This window comes from Grammomys surdaster, unplaced genomic scaffold, assembly GCF_004785775.1.
Source record: "Grammomys surdaster isolate TR1022 unplaced genomic scaffold, NIH_TR_1.0 100, whole genome shotgun sequence".
NCBI classification, from domain to species: Eukaryota; Metazoa; Chordata; class Mammalia; order Rodentia; family Muridae; genus Grammomys; species Grammomys surdaster.
In genome coordinates this window covers 688933-710240 of record NW_021604579.1, presented here as the reverse complement: position 1 = coordinate 710240, position 21308 = coordinate 688933, and the positions used below count along the sequence as shown (strand labels likewise).

The window sequence follows — 21308 nt, the reverse complement described above, 5'->3', positions numbered from 1 at the left end:
GACCTTAACATTATTGTATAGTCAAGACTGGCCTTGAATCACTGAAAAAAAAATATATAATTTATTTATTTTGTGTGACATAATTTAAACTTATTTTTTTATTTTATGTGCATGTACTATGCCTGCATGTATGTCTATGCACCACTTGGGTGCCTGATGCCCTTAGAGGTCAGAAGAGGGCATCAAACCCTGGAACTGGAGTTAGAAGTGCTTATAGGCAGATAAATGGGTGCTTGGTCCTCTACGAGAGCAGCTGGTGGGGTGCTTTTAACCACTGAGCCATCGCTCCAGCTTCATGATATACTTTAAAAAAATGTTGAGGGTGAGTTTTACATGTGTTTATTCATTTTGTGTATGTACATGTGTTTTATATGTCCACTCTGTGTGCGCTGGTGCCTATGGAAGCCAAAAGAGAGCATTGGGTTCTATGGAACAGGAGGTACAGGTAGTTGGGATCCATCTGATGTGAGTGCTGGAGTCCAAATCCCAGACTTCTACAAAAGCAACAAGTGCTTTTAACGGTGGAGCCATCTTTCCAGGCTCTCTTTGGCCAGGCCACTTGATTTGCTTGTGGTCAGGTTCCCATCCTGGAGGCCAGTTGGAGACAAAGAGCAAACGGTACTGAGGGTCAAAGTGCACTGGGGCAACATCAGGTAGCTGCTGCTCATCAGCTCCTTCAGTCTTCAAGCAAATTCTTTAAGATGGGAACCCTGTGGTTCCAGTTACAGAGGAAGAAGCTAAGACTTCATAGATGTGACGCTAAGACTTCATGGATGTGGTTAGAGGTACATCATGAGATCCATGGCCCTTAGCCAGTGAACGGAAGGGAAGGAGAGGAGAAAGGGGCTCTGGACAGAGGTGGCTAGACAGGTGGGTTTGGGAAGTTATTGAATAAAGTGGTGGGTTTTTTTTTTTCATGAACATGAGAGGATCAGTTGGAAAGAGGGTGAGGGAGAAGTCTCAGTCCAGGAGACGGCAACATGGGAGGAGCTGCAGAGGAGAAAGACTGCAGAGTTGTGTGTTACTTGGCTGATAATGCACCTCACACATGCAGGTGGTTCCACAGGTTAGACAGTTCACGAATCGATAGTACTTTTAGTTTGTGTGACATGCATTGTGATGTTTGATAGCCTAAGGGACACTTTTCACAGAACGTGTACTCCTTCTTAATATGTAACTGTAGGGATCCGGTGAGACAGCCAGGGCTTAGGAGCACTTGCTCTTCTTGCAAAGACCCAGGCTCTGTTGCCAGCACCCACGTGTGAGCTTACATCTTTTTGCAGCTTCAGTTCCAGGGTGTCTGGTCCCACCATGGGACAGGGTCATACATGAGGGCAAAACACTCATACATATAAATAAAAGCTGATTTTAAAGGATACAATTGTACAAGGTCAAGTGGGGTGCCTGGTGGATGCTTGGGAGAGATGTGAAGGACGGCAGGTCCAAATGCTAACAGCCTCCTGCCTCAAGGATGGAAGATGTTTGGAGCTCACTGTTGAAGATCGTTATCCTAGGTCGATGGGAGGCAGGGAGGGGAGAGGAAAGTTTAGAGGCCACAGACAACTCTACTGGAACTGATGGTGGAGGGGGAGAGAAGAGGAAGATGGAGAATTCCGGAGGAGGTGGCTGATTCAAGAAAGATGTTGGTGTGTTTTCATATGGCAGGGACCTGATTGTCTGTGGAGAGGACTGAGCCAGTTAGAAAAGACCAAGTTGGGTGGGGTCCTGGCCAGATCTCCAGAACCCCAGACGGTTGCGCCTAGGCACGGAAGGAGAAAGGATCTAGACAAGCCTGGCTCAGGTCAGGGGAAAGGATGGGGCTGAGGACCAGGAGGAAGGTTTTGATCCTGGAGGGCAAGGAGGAAAGGGACTTCGGATGGCCTCTGCCCTTCACAGAGAAAATGGTCCCGCACCCGGAGATGCCTCTAGGACTTCCTAGCTGGGGAGTCTAGTCAAGCTCAGAATGCAGACCCAGGGTGGGCACAGAAGATCCGCCCCTGGCCGGGCGGAGCTGGACACTTCCTCCCCACACTGCTCTCAGGTGACAGGCCTTCAGGTCCCCGCCCCGGCCCGCCCCGCCGCGTATTCGGGAGATCCAGTCCGAGGCTCCGAAAGCAGCCCCCGCCGTCGGTGCGTGGACCCCAGCTCCAGAACCCGCTGCTCGCCATGACCGCTGTGCCCGCGCCCCGCAGCCTGGTCGTTCTCCTCCAGGTGCTGTGGCTTGCCCTGGCTCAGATCGTAAGTCCTGTCACTTCTCTGGCACTGCATTCCCGGGTGCAGAGCCTGGGTTTAGGAGCCAGGAGTCTTTAGGACCTGTTCTAGTCCGTTCCTAGCCCGAGGGGCAGCTGAGGACAGAGGCACTGGGGTGGTGCATAGCCCGCACACAGGGCGCAGTGAAGGGAGATTGACTAGCACGGGAGCCAGAGGGACATTGCCTCGGGATGCTTGGCCTTGTCTGGGGCAGGCAGCGTCGAGCAGGAGATGGCGCGGGGTCCTGGCAGCGGGGAGAGCCCAGGTGGTGGCAGGAGACAATGGTGACTATTCAGTCGACAGCAGAGCCTCCGCCCCCGGAGTCTCCTAAGGGGCCCCCGGCTCCAGCCAGACTTCTCTGTCTCCCCAGTATGCCCGTTTCCTCTGACTCTGGGTTTCTGCCTCACTTCGCAGGAACAGCTGGGGCCTGGGAAAGAGAAGCCCCGAGTAGAACCTAATGGGGACGCTGGGCCTGGCGCGATCCTGCCCGCGCGCCGAGCAGTGCTAGCGTCAGGGTATAGACCGCCTGTGCTGCGTCAGCCTGGCACTTCTTAACCTGGGGAGGGCACCTGGCACCAGCATCTGTCACACGTGGACATCTTCCTGAGTCGGGGCTGGCCCACCACCTTAGGGAGGATTGGGTGGGAAGAGTTTCAGCTTTCCTTCTTTATGACTTTCTTCTCCGAGGGCACTTTACCTGCACCAGGGGCGAGGGCAAGATGCCAGTTCACCGCTATACCTGTTGTTGGCTAGAAAACAGTAATAGTTCGAACGGTCATCGTTGGCTAGGTCTTGCACATCAATCTTGCACATCATCTGTGATTTGAGCAAATGATATCTTCATTTATTTCCCACCAGGACAGTGGGAAGACAGTGTGGTCCAGGGGAAGAAGTCAGCCAACAGTAATCATGATTTCATCATTCACTTCCAGTGACCACGAACCCTTAGTCTTTTTGTGTGTTTCTTCACTCTCTCCCTGTCACCCCTAATAGTACCTACCCCCTTGAGTTCTGAGTAGCTCATAAAGTAACAGAGCACAATGCCACACAGTGCCTGACACACAGTAGCTTCTCAACAAACTCCCTATGGAGCACCGTCTCATTGGGGAGATGTCGCCCTAGTCACCTTCGCTCTCGGGGTCTCCAGCAGCCCCTGGGAGCCCAGTTCATCGTACTGACTGAGGGCTGCAACCTTGTGTATTTTCAGAGAGGTCCACCAGGGGAGCCGGGTCCTCCAGGGCCACCAGGGCCACCAGGAGTGCCTGGTTCGGATGGCATCGACGTGAGTATCTAACTTCGGACTTGAGAGGAAGGAGTGCTAGCCACAAAGGAGAACTTTGTGAGGGCAGGGGTGGGGATGCCTGGAAGTTTAGCGCCCCCTGTTGCCAGTAGGCGGTGCCTGCAGAGACCACAAGGAGTCTGTTTGTTCAGAGAAAACCCCAGACCAGCCTTGAAATGCGGGAGTCTGTCATAGCCACCCAGCAACAAGGGCCTGCTGTTCTGCTGTTGGCCTCAACTCACAGCGTGTCCTTATCCCCCCCCCCCCTTCCTCCTCTTCGCACTGTCGCCTGACACATTATGTGCTTCTTTAAGGTAGCTGGAGAGCCTCGGGTAGACTGCTGAGCTGCTTGGGGCCACACTCCTGTCTCTCTCTCCCTTTTGCTTTTAATTCCCCCGTTTAGAAATCAGCTGGGCTTGTCTTCTGCTCTCCCAGTGTGTTGAGGGTTAACTACCTCATTCTGGAGGCTCCCCCAGGAGGTCGGCTGGATGTTTACGGTTTGGACAGACTTCTATTCAGTCTGGTGCCCCCACCCCCAAACGCAGGGCGCTGGGCCCCAGCCAGGCTCTTGCTGCTGCAGGCTCCGGAATGCCCGGGGGCCTCTCTGGGGCTAAATCTGACTCCACAGCCCTGCCTGTCTCCCACCAAGGGTCCTTTGTCACATGGAAAAGAGACCTTTCTTTTCTTGAGAACATTTTGAATCTACTCCCATGTTGGCCCCCTTGATCCTTGCCTATGTCCTGAGTCTCTGGTTTTCCTGACTGAAAGCCACCACCAGCCTCCCCTTCAGATTTCTCTAAAAGCTTTATTTATTTTTATTTTTTGTCATTTGCTTTATTTCTCCCAGTTAGCTAGAAGCCCAGGGACTTCACAGCTAGTACCCCACCAACATCAGCACGCCTAGAACCTACTTCATTAAATAAATGCCCTCTCAGCTGGCTGCATCGGTGTGCATGCACTTCTATTTTGCTTTGTTTTAATCTAGTTTAATGTAGACGTGATCTCTTTATGTAATCCTGGCTGTCCTGAAATTTGTCGTTAGACTAGGCTGTCCTTGAACTTACAGACTTATATGTACCTCTAGAAGCCTCCTGAGTTCTGGAATTGAAGGCTTGTGTGCAGCTGAATTTTGTTTTGAGCAAAGGGAGCTTTTTTTTTTTTTTTTAAGTGCAAGTTTCAGCACAAAAGAGAGAGGAGAAAGCTCTTTGGGACCACCCAGCCAGGCTTGCCCACCATCTCTTGGGGAAGCGTGTCTTACAGGCTTATGTCTTGCAGGGTGACAAGGGGCCTCCAGGTAAAGTTGGTCCTCCGGTGAGTGCTGTTTGTTTGTTTTTGGTTTTGTTTTTTTACCTTTGACGGTTCTGCTACTTTCTCTCCTCTGACTAATATCTGCTCTGCTTCTAATTTCAAGGGATCCAAAGGAGAACCTGGCACACCCGGGCCCGATGGGCCAGATGGGAAGCCAGGCATTGATGTGAGTACCCGAGGCTTTGTTCACACATGTTCTGGTCAGAAAGGTAGCAAGATGTCAGCTCTGTAGCCAGTCAGGCCTCCTCATTGATACAACTGTGACCTCACTCTTGTCTCATATCCACCCTGTCTGGAAGCCTTGGATCTCTGGCAGCCAGGAGCTAGAGAGGGGCTTTGCTTTCTGTGAGGACCAGGATTGCCTGCAGGCATGGGAGGATAGTCTCAAACTTCTGGTCTCTAGGAATTATACTGCCTTTGTGTCCTGTCTGTGTGTCTCCTTCGGCCCCCAACACACACACTGACACCCCATCCCATTGCTTTGATTTTCCATGTATCCCCTCTGTAGCTCTGGCATGGCTCTGGGAAGGAACACTATTACAGAGTTCCCAGGGACCTCAAAGCCACACATTCCTGAGGGCAGTTTTAGGGAGGTGGGGATGGTTAATTGATGGGGGTACTCCTCACCCTCACCCCACGGAGATTACAAAACACATTGCCCCACCCTAGCAAGTCAAAGCCTATCTCTGCCCGAGAGGTGAGTGTGTTCATTCATTTGCAAATGAAAAAAATAAAAGCTTCCAGAAGTTATCAAGAGCAGACACACAAGTCCAGGTTCAAGTCTGAGTACCTAGGTTCCAAATGTGAGGAGTGAGGCTGAGCCCACAGGTTTTTGAGTCTTCGTTTCTCATCTCTCAAAGGAGGGTAACTGCTATGAGGCTGAAGCTCAGGGGCACTACCATAGCATCACAACTGGGCATGGTAGTACACATCTGTAATTCCAGGACTCAGTGGGTGGGAGAAAGTCAGAAGTTCAAGGGCACCCTCTGTTACTCAGTGAACTGGAAGTTACTATCTCAATAACACAACAGAAGGATAATTGCAAGGCATGGTGGCACATGCCTTCAATCCTAGGACCGATCTCTATGAGCTTGAGGCCAGCCTGGTGTACATAGCAAGATATAAGGCTAGCCTAGGCTGGGCACAGTGAGACTCTGTCTTTAGGGGGAAAAAAAGGAGAATAATTGTTTTGCCTGCCTCCCTGGATTCCTAAGGAAACCAGAGAAAGAGAAAGGGGAAGGTTTGGTTCCCAGGCCTCCATCGGTTGTGGAAGCCTAAGGAATCGCCTAGACTTGCCTTGTGGATTAAGGGCAGGCTGCACCTCAATGATCCTACCATCTCTTTCTTCCCCAGGGTTTAATGGGAGCCAAGGGAGAGCCTGGCCCCATGGGGACCCCTGGAGTCAAGGTAAGTGCTTGGTGAAGACAAACTAAGGCCGGAGCTTGGAGAAGCTGCAGTAGAGGGAAGTACGGATTCCAGAAGGCTCTAGCCTCTGACTCCTCTCTTTGTTACTTCTGCAGGGCCAGCCTGGGCTCCCAGGGCCTCCTGGCCTGCCAGTGAGTACCACCCACAAGGGTGTGGAGGAGCCCTCTAGGGGTTGGGAGGACCTGCAGAGGGGGGCTGTGAATCTAATTTCCTTTTCCTCTGTCACAGGGCCCTGGTTTTGCTGGACCTCCCGTAAGTTCTGGGAGCGTAGGGCAGGGTACTCAGACATGGGGAAGGAGGGAAGTCCTCATCATGAGAAATGACCAGTATGCTGTGTCGGTGTCAAGAGTGGGCCAGTGTGAATCTGGAATAGTCTGGTCCTTATAGCCCCACAAGCTCTGTCTGCCCAGAGTTGTTTAACTAGTCACAGTGGAGAAAAGACTTTCGGTGCCTGTCCCTACCTTCCCATCAAAGGTGACTGACCTTGTGAAGCATCTGGGACAGCCATCTCTCTGCCCCACAGGGACCCCCTGGACCTGTTGGCCTCCCTGGAGAGATTGGAACCCCAGGCCCCAAGGTGAGCCCCAGCCGTCACCCTCTGACTCTGCCACTTGCCTGCACACCTGGGCAGCCTAGGTCAGGCTTTCTAGAAGTTTCTGGCCCACGAGGAGCTTTTCCAGGCTTGAGGCAGAACTTCTCCTGATGAACCTGGGACTGTAGCAAGTCTTCCTGGAGGCTTAGGGCTGGTGCTGCCTGCCAGTTCCCTGGATCTCCTCACTGTGGAAGCTCTCTGGAGGCGCTAAAGAGTGGTGTGGATGGGGAAGAAGAGAAAGAATAAACTAGGTCCCAGCAGGATGATGTTATAATTTGGACTTTTCTTGCCTCCAGGGGGATCCAGGACCAGAGGGACCATCAGGGCCCCCAGGACCCCCTGGGAAACCAGTAAGTGTCTTCAACTCTCTTGAATGGCCTCAAGTTCCCGAGGAAGTGGCTGGCAGTGGGGATGGATCAGGTCTCATCCGAATCATATCTCCTCTTAGGGCCGACCAGGAACCATCCAGGGCCTGGAAGGGAGTGCGGATTTCTTGGTGAGAAATGGGGTCTGGAGAAACTGACAGGGGTTTTCAGTGAGAGATTAAGAGTGGGTTTTGGGAAGCATTGCTCAGCTGGCCCTGACCAGGAAGAAACCTCAAGGCCTTATAGGATTTTTCTTTCCAGTGTCCAACCAACTGTCCAGCTGGTGTGAAAGGTCCCCAGGGCCTGCAAGGAGTGAAGGTGAAAGGGTGGCTTTTCCTGGAAGGGAGGGTAGAACAGGTACTTGGAAGGAACCTGGAGCTGAAGAATCCATTCTTCCTTTTAGGGCCATCCAGGCAAACGGGGCATTCTGGGTGATCCTGGTCGCCAGGGGAAGCCAGTGAGTATGAGAGCTAAGGACCAGAGATGAGGATTAAGGGGAGACAGTCCTACAGAGATCTGCCTCCTTCTTCATCCCTTCCCTCTGTCCTTATGAGTTTAAGAGGGGCAGATCCTTGAGCTGAAGGGCAGGAGGCCACTGAATCTCTTGTTGAGTCCTCTTCATGTGGTATGGGACTTCATGGTTTCTAATTGCCCTGTCTGGTTGTCTGTTGAAAACGTTGCTAATGTCTGTTTGTCTTATATTCGCCTGTTAGTCTGACTGCTCTTCCTTGCTCTTAGGGCCCCAAGGGAGATGTGGGTGCCTCTGGAGAGCAAGGCATCCCTGGACCACCGGTATGAAGCACCCCACTCTTTTGCCCTCTATCATCCTGGGAGCCCTTTAATGCGACCATTCACCTGCCTTGGCCTCTAACTTATAAGGATCTCTGTGTCTGGCTAGGGTGCCTGGATAGGTTGAAAGATTGAGGCTGGCTATAGAGATAAGGAGGAAAGGACCAAGGCTGCTCACCAGAAGGCCTGGCTAAGGTCTGGGCCTGCCACTGTTTTTGTTTTTTAAATGCCCTGGTTCCTCTCTACGTCTGAGCAGCTTTGTACTGTGCAGGAGACAGGGCCACTCTGCCCACTTTAAAGGGGCATTGTGAGAGGGGGTAGGGTTAGAAAAGGCATAAATGAATTGGGGCTCATAGCTGTCTCCACTGACATTTGTTTGTTTTTGACAGGGTCCCCAAGGCATCAGGGGCTACCCAGGCATGGCAGGACCCAAGGGAGAGACGGTGAGTCTATGGGGGCTGTGAAAGAGTTGCTGTGCCCAGTACTCTGGGCTCTAAATTCCATCCAGGACTGATCTGCAATCTTTTCCTCTCCCCAGGGTCCTCGTGGATATAAAGGCATGGTGGGCTCTATCGGGGCTGCTGGGCCACCGGTAAGCCTGCTTCTGTCTCCAGGCCCTTCCTATACTGGAGGTCTATGGCTTCAAACTGGGTGCTGGTCTTCATGGGCTCATGTAACTTGGACTCTTGTCTTCTTCACGGCAGGGTGAAGAAGGCCCAAGGGGACCACCAGGCCGAGCTGGTGAGAAGGGGGATGTGGTAAGTTCTTAGGCACCCCTTATCTGAACAGACTCCCTGAAGAGTACTGGAAAGGGATCGACTCCATCCAAGGCTGGTGTGGTGTGTGTACACACATAGGCATTTATATATGTGCCTGTCAGTCTGGATGGGGGTGACTTCTGGGTATGGGGGTGTATTGATGGTCTGTGGTGAGAACCCAGTCATCTTGCTATGTTCAGACTTCACAGGAAGCTTTGGGATCCAATCTTGTAGCCACTGGGGTCAGACATGAAATTCTAGCAAATTAACTATGGAACTAATGGAATTTGGTCTGGGCCCAAAGACATCTATAACAGTTGGTTAACTCTTGTTTCTCTCTCTCTCTCTCTCTTTCTTTCTTCCTTCCTTCCTTCCTGCCTTCCTTCCTTCCTTCCTTTCTTTCTTTCTTTTTCATAGACCCTTTTTCTGAGCAGCATTTGTATTTATTTGTTTGTTTGCTTTGAGACAGGGTCTCTCTACATAGTCCCAGCTGTCCTGAAACTCACTCTGTAGACCAGGCTGTCCTATAACTCACAGAGACCTCTCTGCCTCTGCTTCTCATATGCTGGAATTGAAGGCATGGGCCACCACTCCTGTCTTTCTGAGGAGTTTTAAAATCACAGAAAACTGAGCAAAGGGTGTGTGGCTCTGGAAACCAGAATAGTTGCCTGGGGATGGGAACCCATTTTCTTCAGTGTTCCAGTCACTAGCAAGTCGCCCACATTCCAGTAAATAACCCCACCTATGTCCATACAAAGCAACCTAATTAAAATCGGTTTTATTACGCTTGGATCACACCCATACACATAAAGGGATGGTGGTGACTTGAGTTCAGTCCTGGATCCACCTAAATAAAGGTGGAAAGAAGGAGAAAACCAATTCCACAAGGTTGTCTTCTGATCTCCATGCAAGTTCCCCAACACGCACACACACGCACGCACACGCACGCACACACACACTCCATCATCATCATCACAACAATAATGCATATCCACCAAACAAACAAAAAAGACCTGAGATTAAGAGGGAACTCACTGGGAAGAGGGGGGTTCAGTAGGAGTGGGAGGATGAGAGTGGGTGATAGGAATTATAAATGACCAAAAATACATTATATACATGAATGAAATTGCCAAAGAATTTTTTAAACTATTTATTTATTTATTTATTTATTTATTTATTTATTTATTTATTCATTTATTATATGTAAGTACACTGTAGCTGTCTTCAGACACCCCACAAGAGGGCATCAGATATCATTGCAGATGGTTGTGAGCCACCATGTGGTTGCTGGGATTTGAACTCATGACCTCTGAAGAGCAGTCAGTGCTCTTAACCACTGAGCCATCTCACCAGCCCCGCCAAAGAATTTTTTTGAATTAAAAATATGTGAGCAGGGCATGGTAGTGCACATCTTTAGTCCCAGAACTTGGAAAGCAGAGACAGGTGGATCTTTGTGAGCTCGAGGGCGATTTGGTCTACATAGAGAGCTCCAGGCCATCCAAAACCAAACATTAAGACCATGTGGGATATGGATGGAGAGATGGCTCAGCAGTTAAGATGGCTGCTTTTCCAGAGACCTCAGGTTCAACTTGGCAGCACACGACTCTGGTTCTAGGATATCCAATGCCTTTCACTGGCCTCCTTGGGCATTCTATTAACACCTGGTACAAAACTACCTTTACATTTAGAAAGATGGAGGTCATTTGTGTCCTTGGAATTTGTGATTTCTGTGGAAAGCCTGAGGGGAGTGGGTTTAACAGAACAGGATTCACATTCCTGTGTCTCTGCCGAGTGTTACTTGGTATGTCCCGGTTGAAGGACAAGTTGACAATGTATATAAGATTCAAATGTGCATTATTATCATATTTATCAAATGTGATAAAATTCTATTTTAGGTTTATCTTTAAAAACTATTGTACTTGCTGGGCAGTGGTGGCGTACGCCTTTAATCCCAGCACTTGGGAGGCAGAGGCAGGCAGATTTCTGAGTTCGAGGCCAGCCTGGTCTACAGAGTGAGTTCCAGGAGAGCCAGGACTACACAGAGAAACCCTGTCTCGAAAAACCAAAACCAAAAACAAAAAACTATTGTACTTATCCAGGTGGTGGTGGCAACCCTCACCTTTAATCCCAGGAGGCAGAAATAGACAGATCTCTGAGTTCGAGGCCAGCCTGGTCTATAGAGTTAGTTGCAGGACAGAAAGGGCAACACAGAGAAACCCTGTCTTGAAAACCCAAAACCAAACCAAAACAAAAATTTATACACTTGTAGCCTTGACTGTCCTGGAACTTGATATGTAAACCCAGCTGGCCTCAAACCCACAGTCACTTGCCTCTGCCTCCTGAGTGCTGGTATTAAAGGCATGTGCCACCACATGTAGCCCAGTAGATTTAATTAAGATTTAAAATTTATTACCATTACTGTGTGTGCTCAGTATGTGCCTCGGCACACAACTGGGAGCCAGAGGACAACTTAACAGGAGTCAGTTCTCCCCTTTCACCTGTGGATGCTGGAAACCAAACTCAGGTGATCCGGTTTACATTGCAAATGCTTTTCCCCACTGAGCCATCTCAGCAGCTCTTACATTCGGGCAACATAACATGTAAAGGTCATTTTTGTGTCACTGGTTGTAGCACTGGTAGAATATATGAGTCACTATGTATCACAAGATGTTTCCTAATATGGCAAACCAAGGGCTCTTCACTGTTGTGGGTAACCTCTAAGGTTTGTTAAGTAGTGGGGTCGGGGCAATAATTGATGTAGAACAGATATTCATGCTATGTTAACAGAATGAAAAGAAAGATTGCTGATTTGCTTGGGGAAGAAAACCCCCCAAGCAGAAAGTGTAGTTAACTGTATTTTTAGTGCAAGTTTAAAACTACATTGAAGAGTAGAGAGACTGCCACAGAGACTCCCATATGGCATCTCACGGGTTCCAGGTTAGACATTTGCCATCACTGACTCCTTTGCTGTCCCGTACCACAACCACACCTCTTTCTCCGTCCCACAGTCCTTCACTAGATTACTGCTTGCTTGTTTGCTTGCTTGCTTCCTTCCTTTCTTCCTTTCTTCTTTTTTCTTTGTTTTGGTTTTTCGAGACAGGGTTTCTCTGTGTAGCCCTGGCTGTCCTGGAACTCACTCTGTAGCCCAGGCTGGCCTGGAACTCAGAGACCCACTGGCCCCTGCTTCCCAGCTCTGACATTTTCAGAGACACTTGGCTCATCTCATTTGCCTCCACACACTTCTGAGTTCATCTCTAAAAATTAAAGACTTTTCTTCACAGAATCATATTATTGGAACTGGAGAAAGAGGGTTGGAGAGATGGCTCAGAGGGTAAAGGCACCCATTACCAGGACTGATAGTCCATGCGGTGGAAAGAGAGAACCGACTCCCAAAAGCTGTCCCTCTGGCCTCCACAAGCATGCCCACAGGAATAAATCAACAAAAAACTATGGGACTGGAGAGATGGCTCAGAGGTTGTGAGGGCTGATAGCTCTTCCAGAGGACCTGAGTTCAATTCCCAGCAACCACATGGTGGCTCACAACCATCTGTAATGGGATCTGATGTCCTCTTCAGATATATATGCAGAACACACAGAAATGTATGCAGAACACTGTGCATAAAGTAAATAATAAATCTTTGAAAAAAAACCCTGAAGGGCGCAGCAGTTATCTTTAGCATCACCAAGTAGCTAATCTGTCTTTAGCTTACTCTAGTTTTCCCCAAACTATCTTCAATCAAGACACCCTCCCACCACCCAATCCGAAGTCCACCCATCACTCTTGGTAACTGTTTCTTTACCTGAGTAACAGCTGTCTGTGAATGCCTGGAGCTCCCAGGAACCACTGCACTGCCCTTCCTGCCCAGATGCTTAGTGATGATCTGGACACCCTTCCCTTTGTGTCAGGCCACAGGTGTACGTCTTCAGTGACTCCCATTCAACCTCTGAGTCTGGCCCATGCCACAAGGACTCTGGGACCATTGTCTCAGCTGTGCCTTCCTCGCTCCAGTTAGGCTCAGCATTCTAAAGGTGACCTCTATCTATTTTGCAGGGGAGCCAAGGTGCCCGAGGACCCCAGGGGATAACAGGCCCAAAGGGAATAACTGTAAGTTCTCAGAGTCCAGGCCCTGGCCCTGGTCAGTTTGTCTGCATCCCTACATGGAGAGGAAGCTGGGGGTCTAGACTAAACTCTGTGGTGGGCTGTAGCTCTGTAACCTGACTGGTTTACAGTCTGAGAGTATCTTCACCTGCAAGTAGTGGGGAATCGTGTGGAGGACAGTGGGAAGCTTGAGCAATCTGAGTGGTCATCCACCTACCAAGGAAGGGTGTGGCTTGTTCTTCTTAACCCTGTCTCCTGTGGGCTGGTGTTTCCTGAGATGGTCAGAGCCTCTCTGCTTGTACACTGTGGCTGTCACAGAGGCTCATGTCACAGGATGGGTGGAAGGCCCAATGGTTCTTCCCGTCGTGAGACTCCCTTTAACTTTCTTCCCGAGCAGGGTCCACCAGGCATTGATGGCAAGGATGGGACCCCGGGCATTCCTGGCATGAAGGTAAGAGTAGGGAGCACTCGTGGGGCTGGGCAGGGTCAGGCTTGTTCCTCCTCAGGCCTTTGAGCCTTGTCACACCAATTCTAGAGGCTCCAGAACCTGGTTCTCAGTCTGTTCCCAGCAGGTCTTCTTGCTTCTGGATCTGTTTCTCTGCTTGCCCTTAGGTGGGAGCTGTGAGACCTCAGGCTGGGGCTCTAATTTATGCTTCTGGTTGTTTGTCTTTCTAGGGCAGTGCTGGACAGGTGGGGCGTCCAGGAAGCCCAGGCCACCAGGGCTTAGCGGTGAGTATCATCAGAAGTATCATCAAGCCGGGCAGTGGTGGCGCACACCTTTAATCCCAGCACTTGGAAGGCAGAGGCAGGTGGATTTCTGAGTTTGAGGCCAGCCTGGTCTACAGAGTGAGTTCCACGACAGCCAGGGCTACACAGAGAAACCCTGTTTCAAAAAACCAAAAAAAAAAAAAAAAGAAGTATCATCAAGGCTGCCTGCCCACGGGCTGATCCTCCTGGGCCTCAGAGAGCTAGCCAGTCTGTTGTCTCCCTCTCTGTGGGGGCATGAGGGACTGATGAGGTAAAAATTGCACCTGAGCTCTGGTTCTGACACCACATCACCTCATCACTGTCTGCAGTTCCTGGCTTAGGGTAGAGAGCCTCAACATTGGACAGTTATTTTAGTCTTCTCTTTTCTTGTTACACATCCTCCATGTTGGCTGAGTGGAGTCTAACCATTTCCCTGCTAATCCCTCCAGGTTTCCCAGTGCTTCTATGAAATTCACTCAGTTTAGCTATTCAGTAGTTATTGATTACTTGAGGTACATAGTAATGAGAAAACAGTTTCAAAAAGGGGGAGCTGTAATCTTTGACCTCACTAGCTCATCTTGGCCTTCAGTGACTACCATAATTTGAGCCCAGCCTGACACCCCTACTCCACACTTCTGGAGTAGGGTGCCCACCCTTCTCCTTCCTGAGGGCACAGAGTGGCCATGACTTGCTTCTCTGTGCATGTGTAGACTTGAGTTCACTGTGTGTTACTCTTTCCCCATCAACAAGGACATTGATAGACAGGCCACTGTCCAAAGCCCACTCTTCCATCAGTAAACTTGGGAAGCCAGCCAAGTTCATGATACCATGGCTGGATCTTTGGTTGTTTAGTTCCTACAAGGGGGAGAAAACCTGGACTGGGCATGGAGGCAAAGTGGCAAGTACACCCATCTCCCCATGCCAGGACAGAAATCAACACCAAAGTTTTTCTTTAGGGTGTGCCGGGTCAGCCTGGAACAAAAGGAGGCCCTGGAGACAAGGTGAGGAGACCCGCCTTCCTCTTCACCAGGAATATCTGTTCTATCTCAATAAGGGGGCCAGGGAGTGAGGAATGAGGCCTGCCTTAAGGATTGTGAGGCCCAGTGCATACTTAAGGCTTGACATAGCCCCTTAGGCCAAACCACCTTCTGCCACCACCCTGCCCCTGATCCTGGCTTAGTAGAAACAGGATGCGGTCTGGAATCCAGAGGAGAAACAAACCCCAGGAAAAGCAATGGAACTCAGAGGATGTGATCAAGAACCCCCCCCCCCCCACCCACACACACACATACCCATCCCCTGCACTCTTCCCTGCTTATTTGGTTGTAGACTTTGTTGAGGGTTCCTGGGTCTACCTGAGGCTAAGGCTGACTGGCAGCTACCAGACTGACAAAAGAACTGTTTTCCTGCAGGGTGAACCAGGCCAGCAGGGCTTCCCAGGAATCTCTGGTCCCCCTGGGAAAGAAGTGAGTATCCCCACTCTACTTTCCCAGGAGGGCTTTGGTCCTTCTAGGCCTGAGTCCTTGACCTCAGTGTGGGGCCTGGGTAAGGCTGAGGAATGAAGCGCATGTCTGGGGAGTGTCTTGAGTTTGTTCCACTGTCTCCAGCAAGCTCTGTTTTCTAGGCCAGCTTCCTTAATTGAAGCCAATTAGCTGATCCAAGGGTGGGGAAGGCTGAGCCAGGGGTAGGAAGAAGGGTCCCACAAGGCCTGCTGCTTACCCTCCTTTCTCCTCCCAGGGGGAGCCAGGACCGCGAGGAGAAATTGGTCCACAGGGCATCATGGGACAGAAGGTAAATGGTCCTTCCCTTAGGATCCTTGTAGTAGCTGGCACTGGGTCTTCTCTGATAAAGCCTCAAATGAATGTCTGTAAAAAAAGCAATTAGAAGGACCCCTGCTGGTGACAACCAGAACGGACAGCACTTGTCCTGCTAGAGTTCAGCCTAATCTAAAAGGCTGGTCCTGCTGAGAGCCCAGAGGTGACCCCCCCATTTTCCATTTCAGGGCGACCAGGGTGAAAGGGGGCCAGTGGGGCAGCCAGGCCCTCAAGGACGACAGGTGAGCACAGCTGAGGGAAACAGTGGCCTCACAACTGGGTTCCTTCTTTGATTTACTCCATTTTTTTTCCCACCTCAGGGCCCCAAGGGAGAGCAGGGACCTCCAGGAATTCCAGGACCTCAAGGCTTGCCAGGCATCAAAGGAGATAAGGTGCCGTAGGAGGCGAAAAACACCAGGGAAAGGGGCCTAAGCCTGGGCTGCTGTAGGCCGTGGGGTTGGGTTAGACCAGAAGAAACAGGGAGCTAGAGGAGCTTCCTGGAGAGACATTTCACTACATCACAGTCTCTTTTTCTAGGGTTCTCCAGGGAAGACCGGGCCCCGAGGCGGAGTGGTGAGTCCCAGCGTCCCTAGACCTGCTCGCAGGCGTTGAGTGCCTGGGGCCTCTGGTCTGTCCACACTTGCAGACCCTACGCCCCACATCGTTGCCATCACGGCTGGCTCTCGACACAAGGTTCTCTTTCTGCAGGGTGACCCGGGGGTGGCTGGCCTCCCAGGAGAAAAAGGAGAGAAGGTGAGCAGGGCACCGGAGCGGGACAAGAGTGTGTGTGGGGGTGTATGGCCTGGGTTCCCCACCGCATCCTGACTACTTTCCCTCTACTTGCAGGGCCAGTCAGGCGAGCCAGGGCTTAAGGGACAGGTGAGCTCCTCCCCTCCCTCCCAAATGGATGCTTTCCTCTCTCTTGCTCCGCCCTCTCCCCGCCCCCTTTCCCCATTGCCCCGTTCCTTCAGAAGTCTTCTCAGTCTACACTGTCTCCTGGCAGCAAGGAGTCCGTGGAGAGCCTGGCTACCCCGGCCCCAGTGGAGATGCTGGTGCCCCAGGAGTGCAGGGCTACCCTGGGCTTCCTGGGCCCCGAGGACTGGTGGGAGATCGAGGCGTGCCAGGACAACCGGGGAGACAGGGTGTGGTGGTGAGTGGACCCCAGGGCTAGGGGACTCTATAGGAAGGGAATCTTCTTGGGGGTGCGCCATATTACTTAAAGCTGGGAGTTCCCATAGGTGTCCTGGCTTCTTGGAGATTGGCCCCAGATCAAGAGAATGGGTGTGACACGTGCTAAAAATGCTGGACGGAGATAGGAACCAGAGTGTTGCAGGAGTGGTTGGTTTTGGCAGCCAGAGCGTCTTCCTCAGTTGTATCCTCTGCTCTCAGGGTCGAGCTGCCAGTGACCAGCACATCGTGGATGTAGTACTGAAGATGATTCAAGGTGAGGGGAGGGCTGCAGCTCCTCACAGCTCGCTTCAATACCCAGTTATCCTTCACCAGCCTCTCCATGTGTCTTTGCTTGAGAGTCTGGAGTCCCCAGTATGCATTCCAGCTCTGCCTCCTCAGACACTGCGGAGCCTTGGACAGACTTCTATAAAACAAGGCCTAGGGAAGGGGAAGTCAGTGCTGGGCTTTTCTGTCTACAAGCTTATGGGCCAGGATGCTCTGTCTTCTCCAGGCTCATCTTAGATCCTTCTTCCTCCTCTGCCCTTCAGAACAACTTGCAGAGGTAGCTGTTAGTGCCAAGCGAGAAGCTCTGGGTGCAGCAGGAATGGTGGGCCTTCCAGGACCTCCTGGTCCCCCTGGATATCCAGGCAAACAGGGACCCAATGGGCACCCCGGCCCCCGAGGCATTCCTGGCATCGTGGGAGCAGTGGGTCAGATTGGCAACACTGGACCCAAGGGTGAGTGTTCCACTGGCTCTGGAGTTAAAGCTGGGCCAAGGGGATTGGGTCAAGGGCAGCTTGGTACATAGCAAATGCCATTTATTTATTAGACACTTTCCTATAATAAACCTTATCTGATACAGAACCTCCCAAATTTTATCTGGATCCTCCTTTATCCAACCAGCTCTGTGGTCCTTTCCAGCTTTCTCCAATAGTATACTGCCACAGTAGATGTGTATGAAACAAAATAAATAGCGGGAGAAATACTTGTCAGTTTGGGAAAAGACACTCCTTTTTGTCCACAGGAAAGCGTGGAGAGAAGGGGGATCAAGGAGAAATGGGACGTGGCCATCCCGGGATGCCTGGGCCCCCAGGGATCCCAGGTAACAAACACCCTGGTCCTGTCCAGCCACCCCTCTGTCTCAGCTTGGGGATGATAATCCATGGACACCTGGGTTTTCTTTGTGGAAGCCTGGCACTCAGCCAAGCTGGAGGACCTATGTGTCTCTGGAAGGGTCTGGCTGGGAGCTGGCAGTTGGGATTCTGAGTTGGGCAATGTCTGTATTCCTTTGATGGAATTCGTGGTCTAGTTTTCCCTGCCTGAACAATTTTCTGGTGGTCCTTATCCCATTCTTACGGTCTGTCCTCTCCTCACAGGTCTTCCTGGCCGGCCTGGCCAGGCAATCAACGGCAAGGATGGAGACCGAGGATCCCCAGGGGCTCCAGGAGAGGCGGGGCGACCTGGCCGGCCAGGCCCTGTGGGGTTACCAGGCTTCTGTGAGCCTGCCGCCTGCCTGGGAGCTTCAGCCTATACCTCTGCTCGCCTCACAGAACCTGGGTCTATCAAGGGGCCCTGAGCAACCAGCCAGGACAGAGCCTATTAGCACCCAGGGTCACCTCTGGGTGGACATGCATCCCAGCCCCAGGAGACGAGATTTCTCAGAATCTTGTCTGGAAACCCAGGGGTGCTGAAGACAAGTTCGATGAGGGAGGGGTCGGGGAAGGGAGAGCACTGGAATAAAGGTAACCACAACAGAGCAAGTATTGGTGAGCCATCCCTCCCAAGGGAAGAGGGTAGCCTTTCTTCCCAGAGCGCCAACTGCCCCTCACCCATGCCATTCAGCACTGGCCTTCTCACCCTCGGGGCAGGGGAGCTGAGGCTTCTGGTGGTCCTTACCCCATTCTTACTCTCTGGTTTTATTTTGATTGAGTGTCTGCTGGGGGAGAATACCCTGAGCTGGCAGTTCTTAGGCCAGCCCCACTCTTGCCTCTGCCTCCCATCCGAGTATTTAAACACCCATCTCTTCCCTTGTTTTGGCATCACAGTTTTCCAGTCCCCTTTGCCCACACCACTCTGGCCTTTGTGTAAATAAAAGTTTCCAAATTGGTTACAAAGTGACTTCTTGTGGATGAAGATGGGTCTCTACTGCTTGGGCAAAGTGGCTAAGGGCGGGGCCACAGGGGAGGGAAAGTCTGGGCCCTACATCTGGGTACATCTTAAGTTGTGAATATTGGGATCCCTGGCCTGCTTGAGAAACTTCACAGTAAGGACCCAAGGGTTGAGGCAGGGTGTTGATTCACTGTGTACCTTTGCGCAAAGTGCATATGCATCTTTGTACAGTAGTGACAAGGGTTTAGCCATGTCTTATAAAAGTGTGCCATGTCCACTGGGTTGTCTGGGCTCTCTCTCCTATTCTTTCCCTCCTTTCCCTCTCTCCACTTCCTTTATCCCCTTCCTTCTTTTTTTAATTCCTGAGTCAGGGTCTCATGTACTTAGACTGGCCTTAAACTTGCTATATAGCTGAGGATGACCTTGAACTTCTGAATCTCTACCTTTTGCTGGGATTACAGGTGTATATTGCCATGCCCTTTTTGTGCTACTGGAGGTCAAATCCAGTGCCCCATGCATTGCATATTAGACAAGAACGTTACCAACTGAGCCACACCCTCAGCAGCACACACTCCCACCTCCTGGCCTGTCTCAGTAGCCTGTGTGTTATTTCTGCGGCAGCAGCATGCAGTGGAAGATTGGAAGATCTAGCTGCTGCCTTCCAGGGACTCCTGGGGGTGGGGGTGGGGGTGGGGGTATGAAATGCTAAGGGACTCAGATCTGGTCTGTATAACCTGGCCCATTATTCTATTGGCCAGCCAGGAACTTCTGAAATTAGATGATGTCCTAGTCAGGGTTAGTATGCTGTCATGAAACACTATGGCCAACCTGGAAAGCAAAGGTTTGGCTGGCTTCAGCTTCCACATCAGAGTTCATCATCAAAATAGATCAGGACAGAAATCAACCGGGAGACAGGAGCCGACACAGAGGTCATGGAAGACCGTTGTTCACTGGCTTGCAAGGTCCCCCCATGCTAGCTCAGCCTGTTAGTGGGCTGGGCCTCCTCATATCAATCACAAATTAAGAAAATGCCTTACAGTGGCTGGAGAGATGGCTCAGTGGTTAAGAACACCGACTGCTCTTCTAGAGGTCCTGAGTTCAATTCCCAGCAACCACATGGTGGCTCACAGCCATCTGTAATGGGATTTCGTGCCCTCTTCTGGTGTGTCTGAAGACAGTTACAGTGTACTAATAATATAAATACAAATAAATACATCTTTTTTTAAAAAAAGGAAAATGCTTTACAAGGCTTGCTTACTATGGAGGCATTTTCTCAATTGAGGCTCCCTCCTCTCTGATGATGCTAGCTTGTATCACATTGATATAAAACTAGCTAGCATAGATAATTTTGTTATTTGGGTATAGATCTGGGCATGTGTTGCCCCCAAATAAAGCACTCTGCATCCTGCTCCCTCCTGGAGGCACACAGCACTGCAGCCGAAGGCCTGGCGTTTTGCAGAAGCTATCTTCACCCTCCCTCTTCACTCAACACACGGTCACCATTAGGGACTTAACAAGCCAGGGTCAGCCAGAAATATTAGGTATAGTACTTCAGAGTTTCGGCCAATCCTGTATGACACCCCAGCACCCACAGAGGGCCCCTAGTGTTTGAGTGTCAGAGTTCTTGGAATACAGAGGATTCAGGATTCAGAGCCTTATGAAGGGATGGAAGAGAGCCTCCTTGGCCCTGAGTGGGTGCTCAGGTATCCACAGGGCATGGTAGTGGCAGTGACTCTCTCTTGGACACTGTACCCTATATTTGGTCGGTGCCTGGAACCTTGGGCTTAGAGAGCCCGGTTTCTCCTTGATGTCTTCATGTGCTGGCTTAGGGTCCCTTTCCTGGTCCTCTCTGTAGCTTAGTGAGACAGGACACACTGGATGGGTTCAATGACAAGAGAAGCTGATGGTTCACCAATCACACCCCCTTGCACCTCATTTCTGAGTGAGGCATTTGAAAGGGGGTTACTCCTAGGGACCAGAGGTCTCCCATATACTTCTCTGAATGCATCCTGGTCATCTGGCCCCAGTCCATCCTACTCCAGCCATATTCCCTGGGCTGTCCAAGCATGCTGTGCCACACACATGCTGTACCTGCTGTTTGTACCCTACCAACCACCCTCACTCCAGCACCTTGTTTCTTTTCTGCCATTTCAGACATCCCTTTCATGAATGCCTGTTTCTCCTTTGTGCTTCTGTTTGACCTGAGACGCTAGAATATCAACTCCACAAAGGAAGGGACTTGTCCTCTTTCGTTCACTGTTGTTTCTCACCACAGTGCCTGCTATACAGCAGGTACTCAGTATTTGTTAAACAAATAAAAATATGTTCAGGACACAAAAAAGCAAGACTACTAATTATCAAACTAGGAATAAAGAGACTTGATTTCAACCTGTGTGTGACTGTGTGTTCCGATGGCCCGAGTCCCAGTGGTTCTTTGTGCCATGAGCAGGACCCTCCTCCCTCCATGACTGAATCTTGAGCAGCTAAAATGACGAGAGTATTGCAACAGAGCACTTGCCTAGTATGAGTAAGGCCCTGGATATGGTCCCCAGTAAAACACACACACACACACACACACACACACACACACACACACACACACA

At 50.8% G+C, this 21308-nt stretch overlaps 1 protein-coding gene across 1 annotated transcript; it reads left to right on the top strand.

Moving 5' to 3' along the window:
• The first annotated feature begins 2025 nt into the window (after positions 1-2025).
• Positions 2026-18713, top strand: Col9a2 (collagen type IX alpha 2 chain). The gene is made up of 32 exons (XM_028787126.1): positions 2026-2238; positions 3458-3532; positions 4805-4840; positions 4941-5003; positions 6191-6244; positions 6358-6393; positions 6491-6514; positions 6786-6839; positions 7151-7204; positions 7303-7350; positions 7481-7537; positions 7623-7676; positions 7958-8011; positions 8398-8451; positions 8547-8600; positions 8713-8766; positions 12818-12871; positions 13263-13316; positions 13541-13594; positions 14569-14613; positions 15025-15078; positions 15350-15403; positions 15615-15668; positions 15747-15818; positions 15964-15999; positions 16135-16179; positions 16273-16305; positions 16430-16576; positions 16816-16870; positions 17145-17333; positions 17621-17698; positions 17973-18713. The coding sequence occupies exons 1-32, from the start codon at positions 2167-2169 to the stop codon at positions 18170-18172; spliced, it is 2067 nt and encodes a 688-aa protein (XP_028642959.1). The 5' UTR covers positions 2026-2166; the 3' UTR covers positions 18173-18713.
• The last annotated feature ends 2595 nt before the right edge of the window (positions 18714-21308 follow it).

Excerpts from the sequence above, each read along its gene's own strand:
- Col9a2 (XM_028787126.1), top strand. The coding sequence starts at position 2,167 with ATGACCGCTGTGCCCGCGCCCCGCAGCCTGGTCGTTCTCCTCCAGGTG. Across the intron at positions 15,079-15,349 it reads CTGGTCCCCCTGGGAAAGAA|GGGGAGCCAGGACCGCGAGG; the intron begins GTGAGTATCCCC and ends TTCTCCTCCCAG. Across the intron at positions 17,699-17,972 it reads TGGGCCCCCAGGGATCCCAG|GTCTTCCTGGCCGGCCTGGC; the intron begins GTAACAAACACC and ends CTCTCCTCACAG.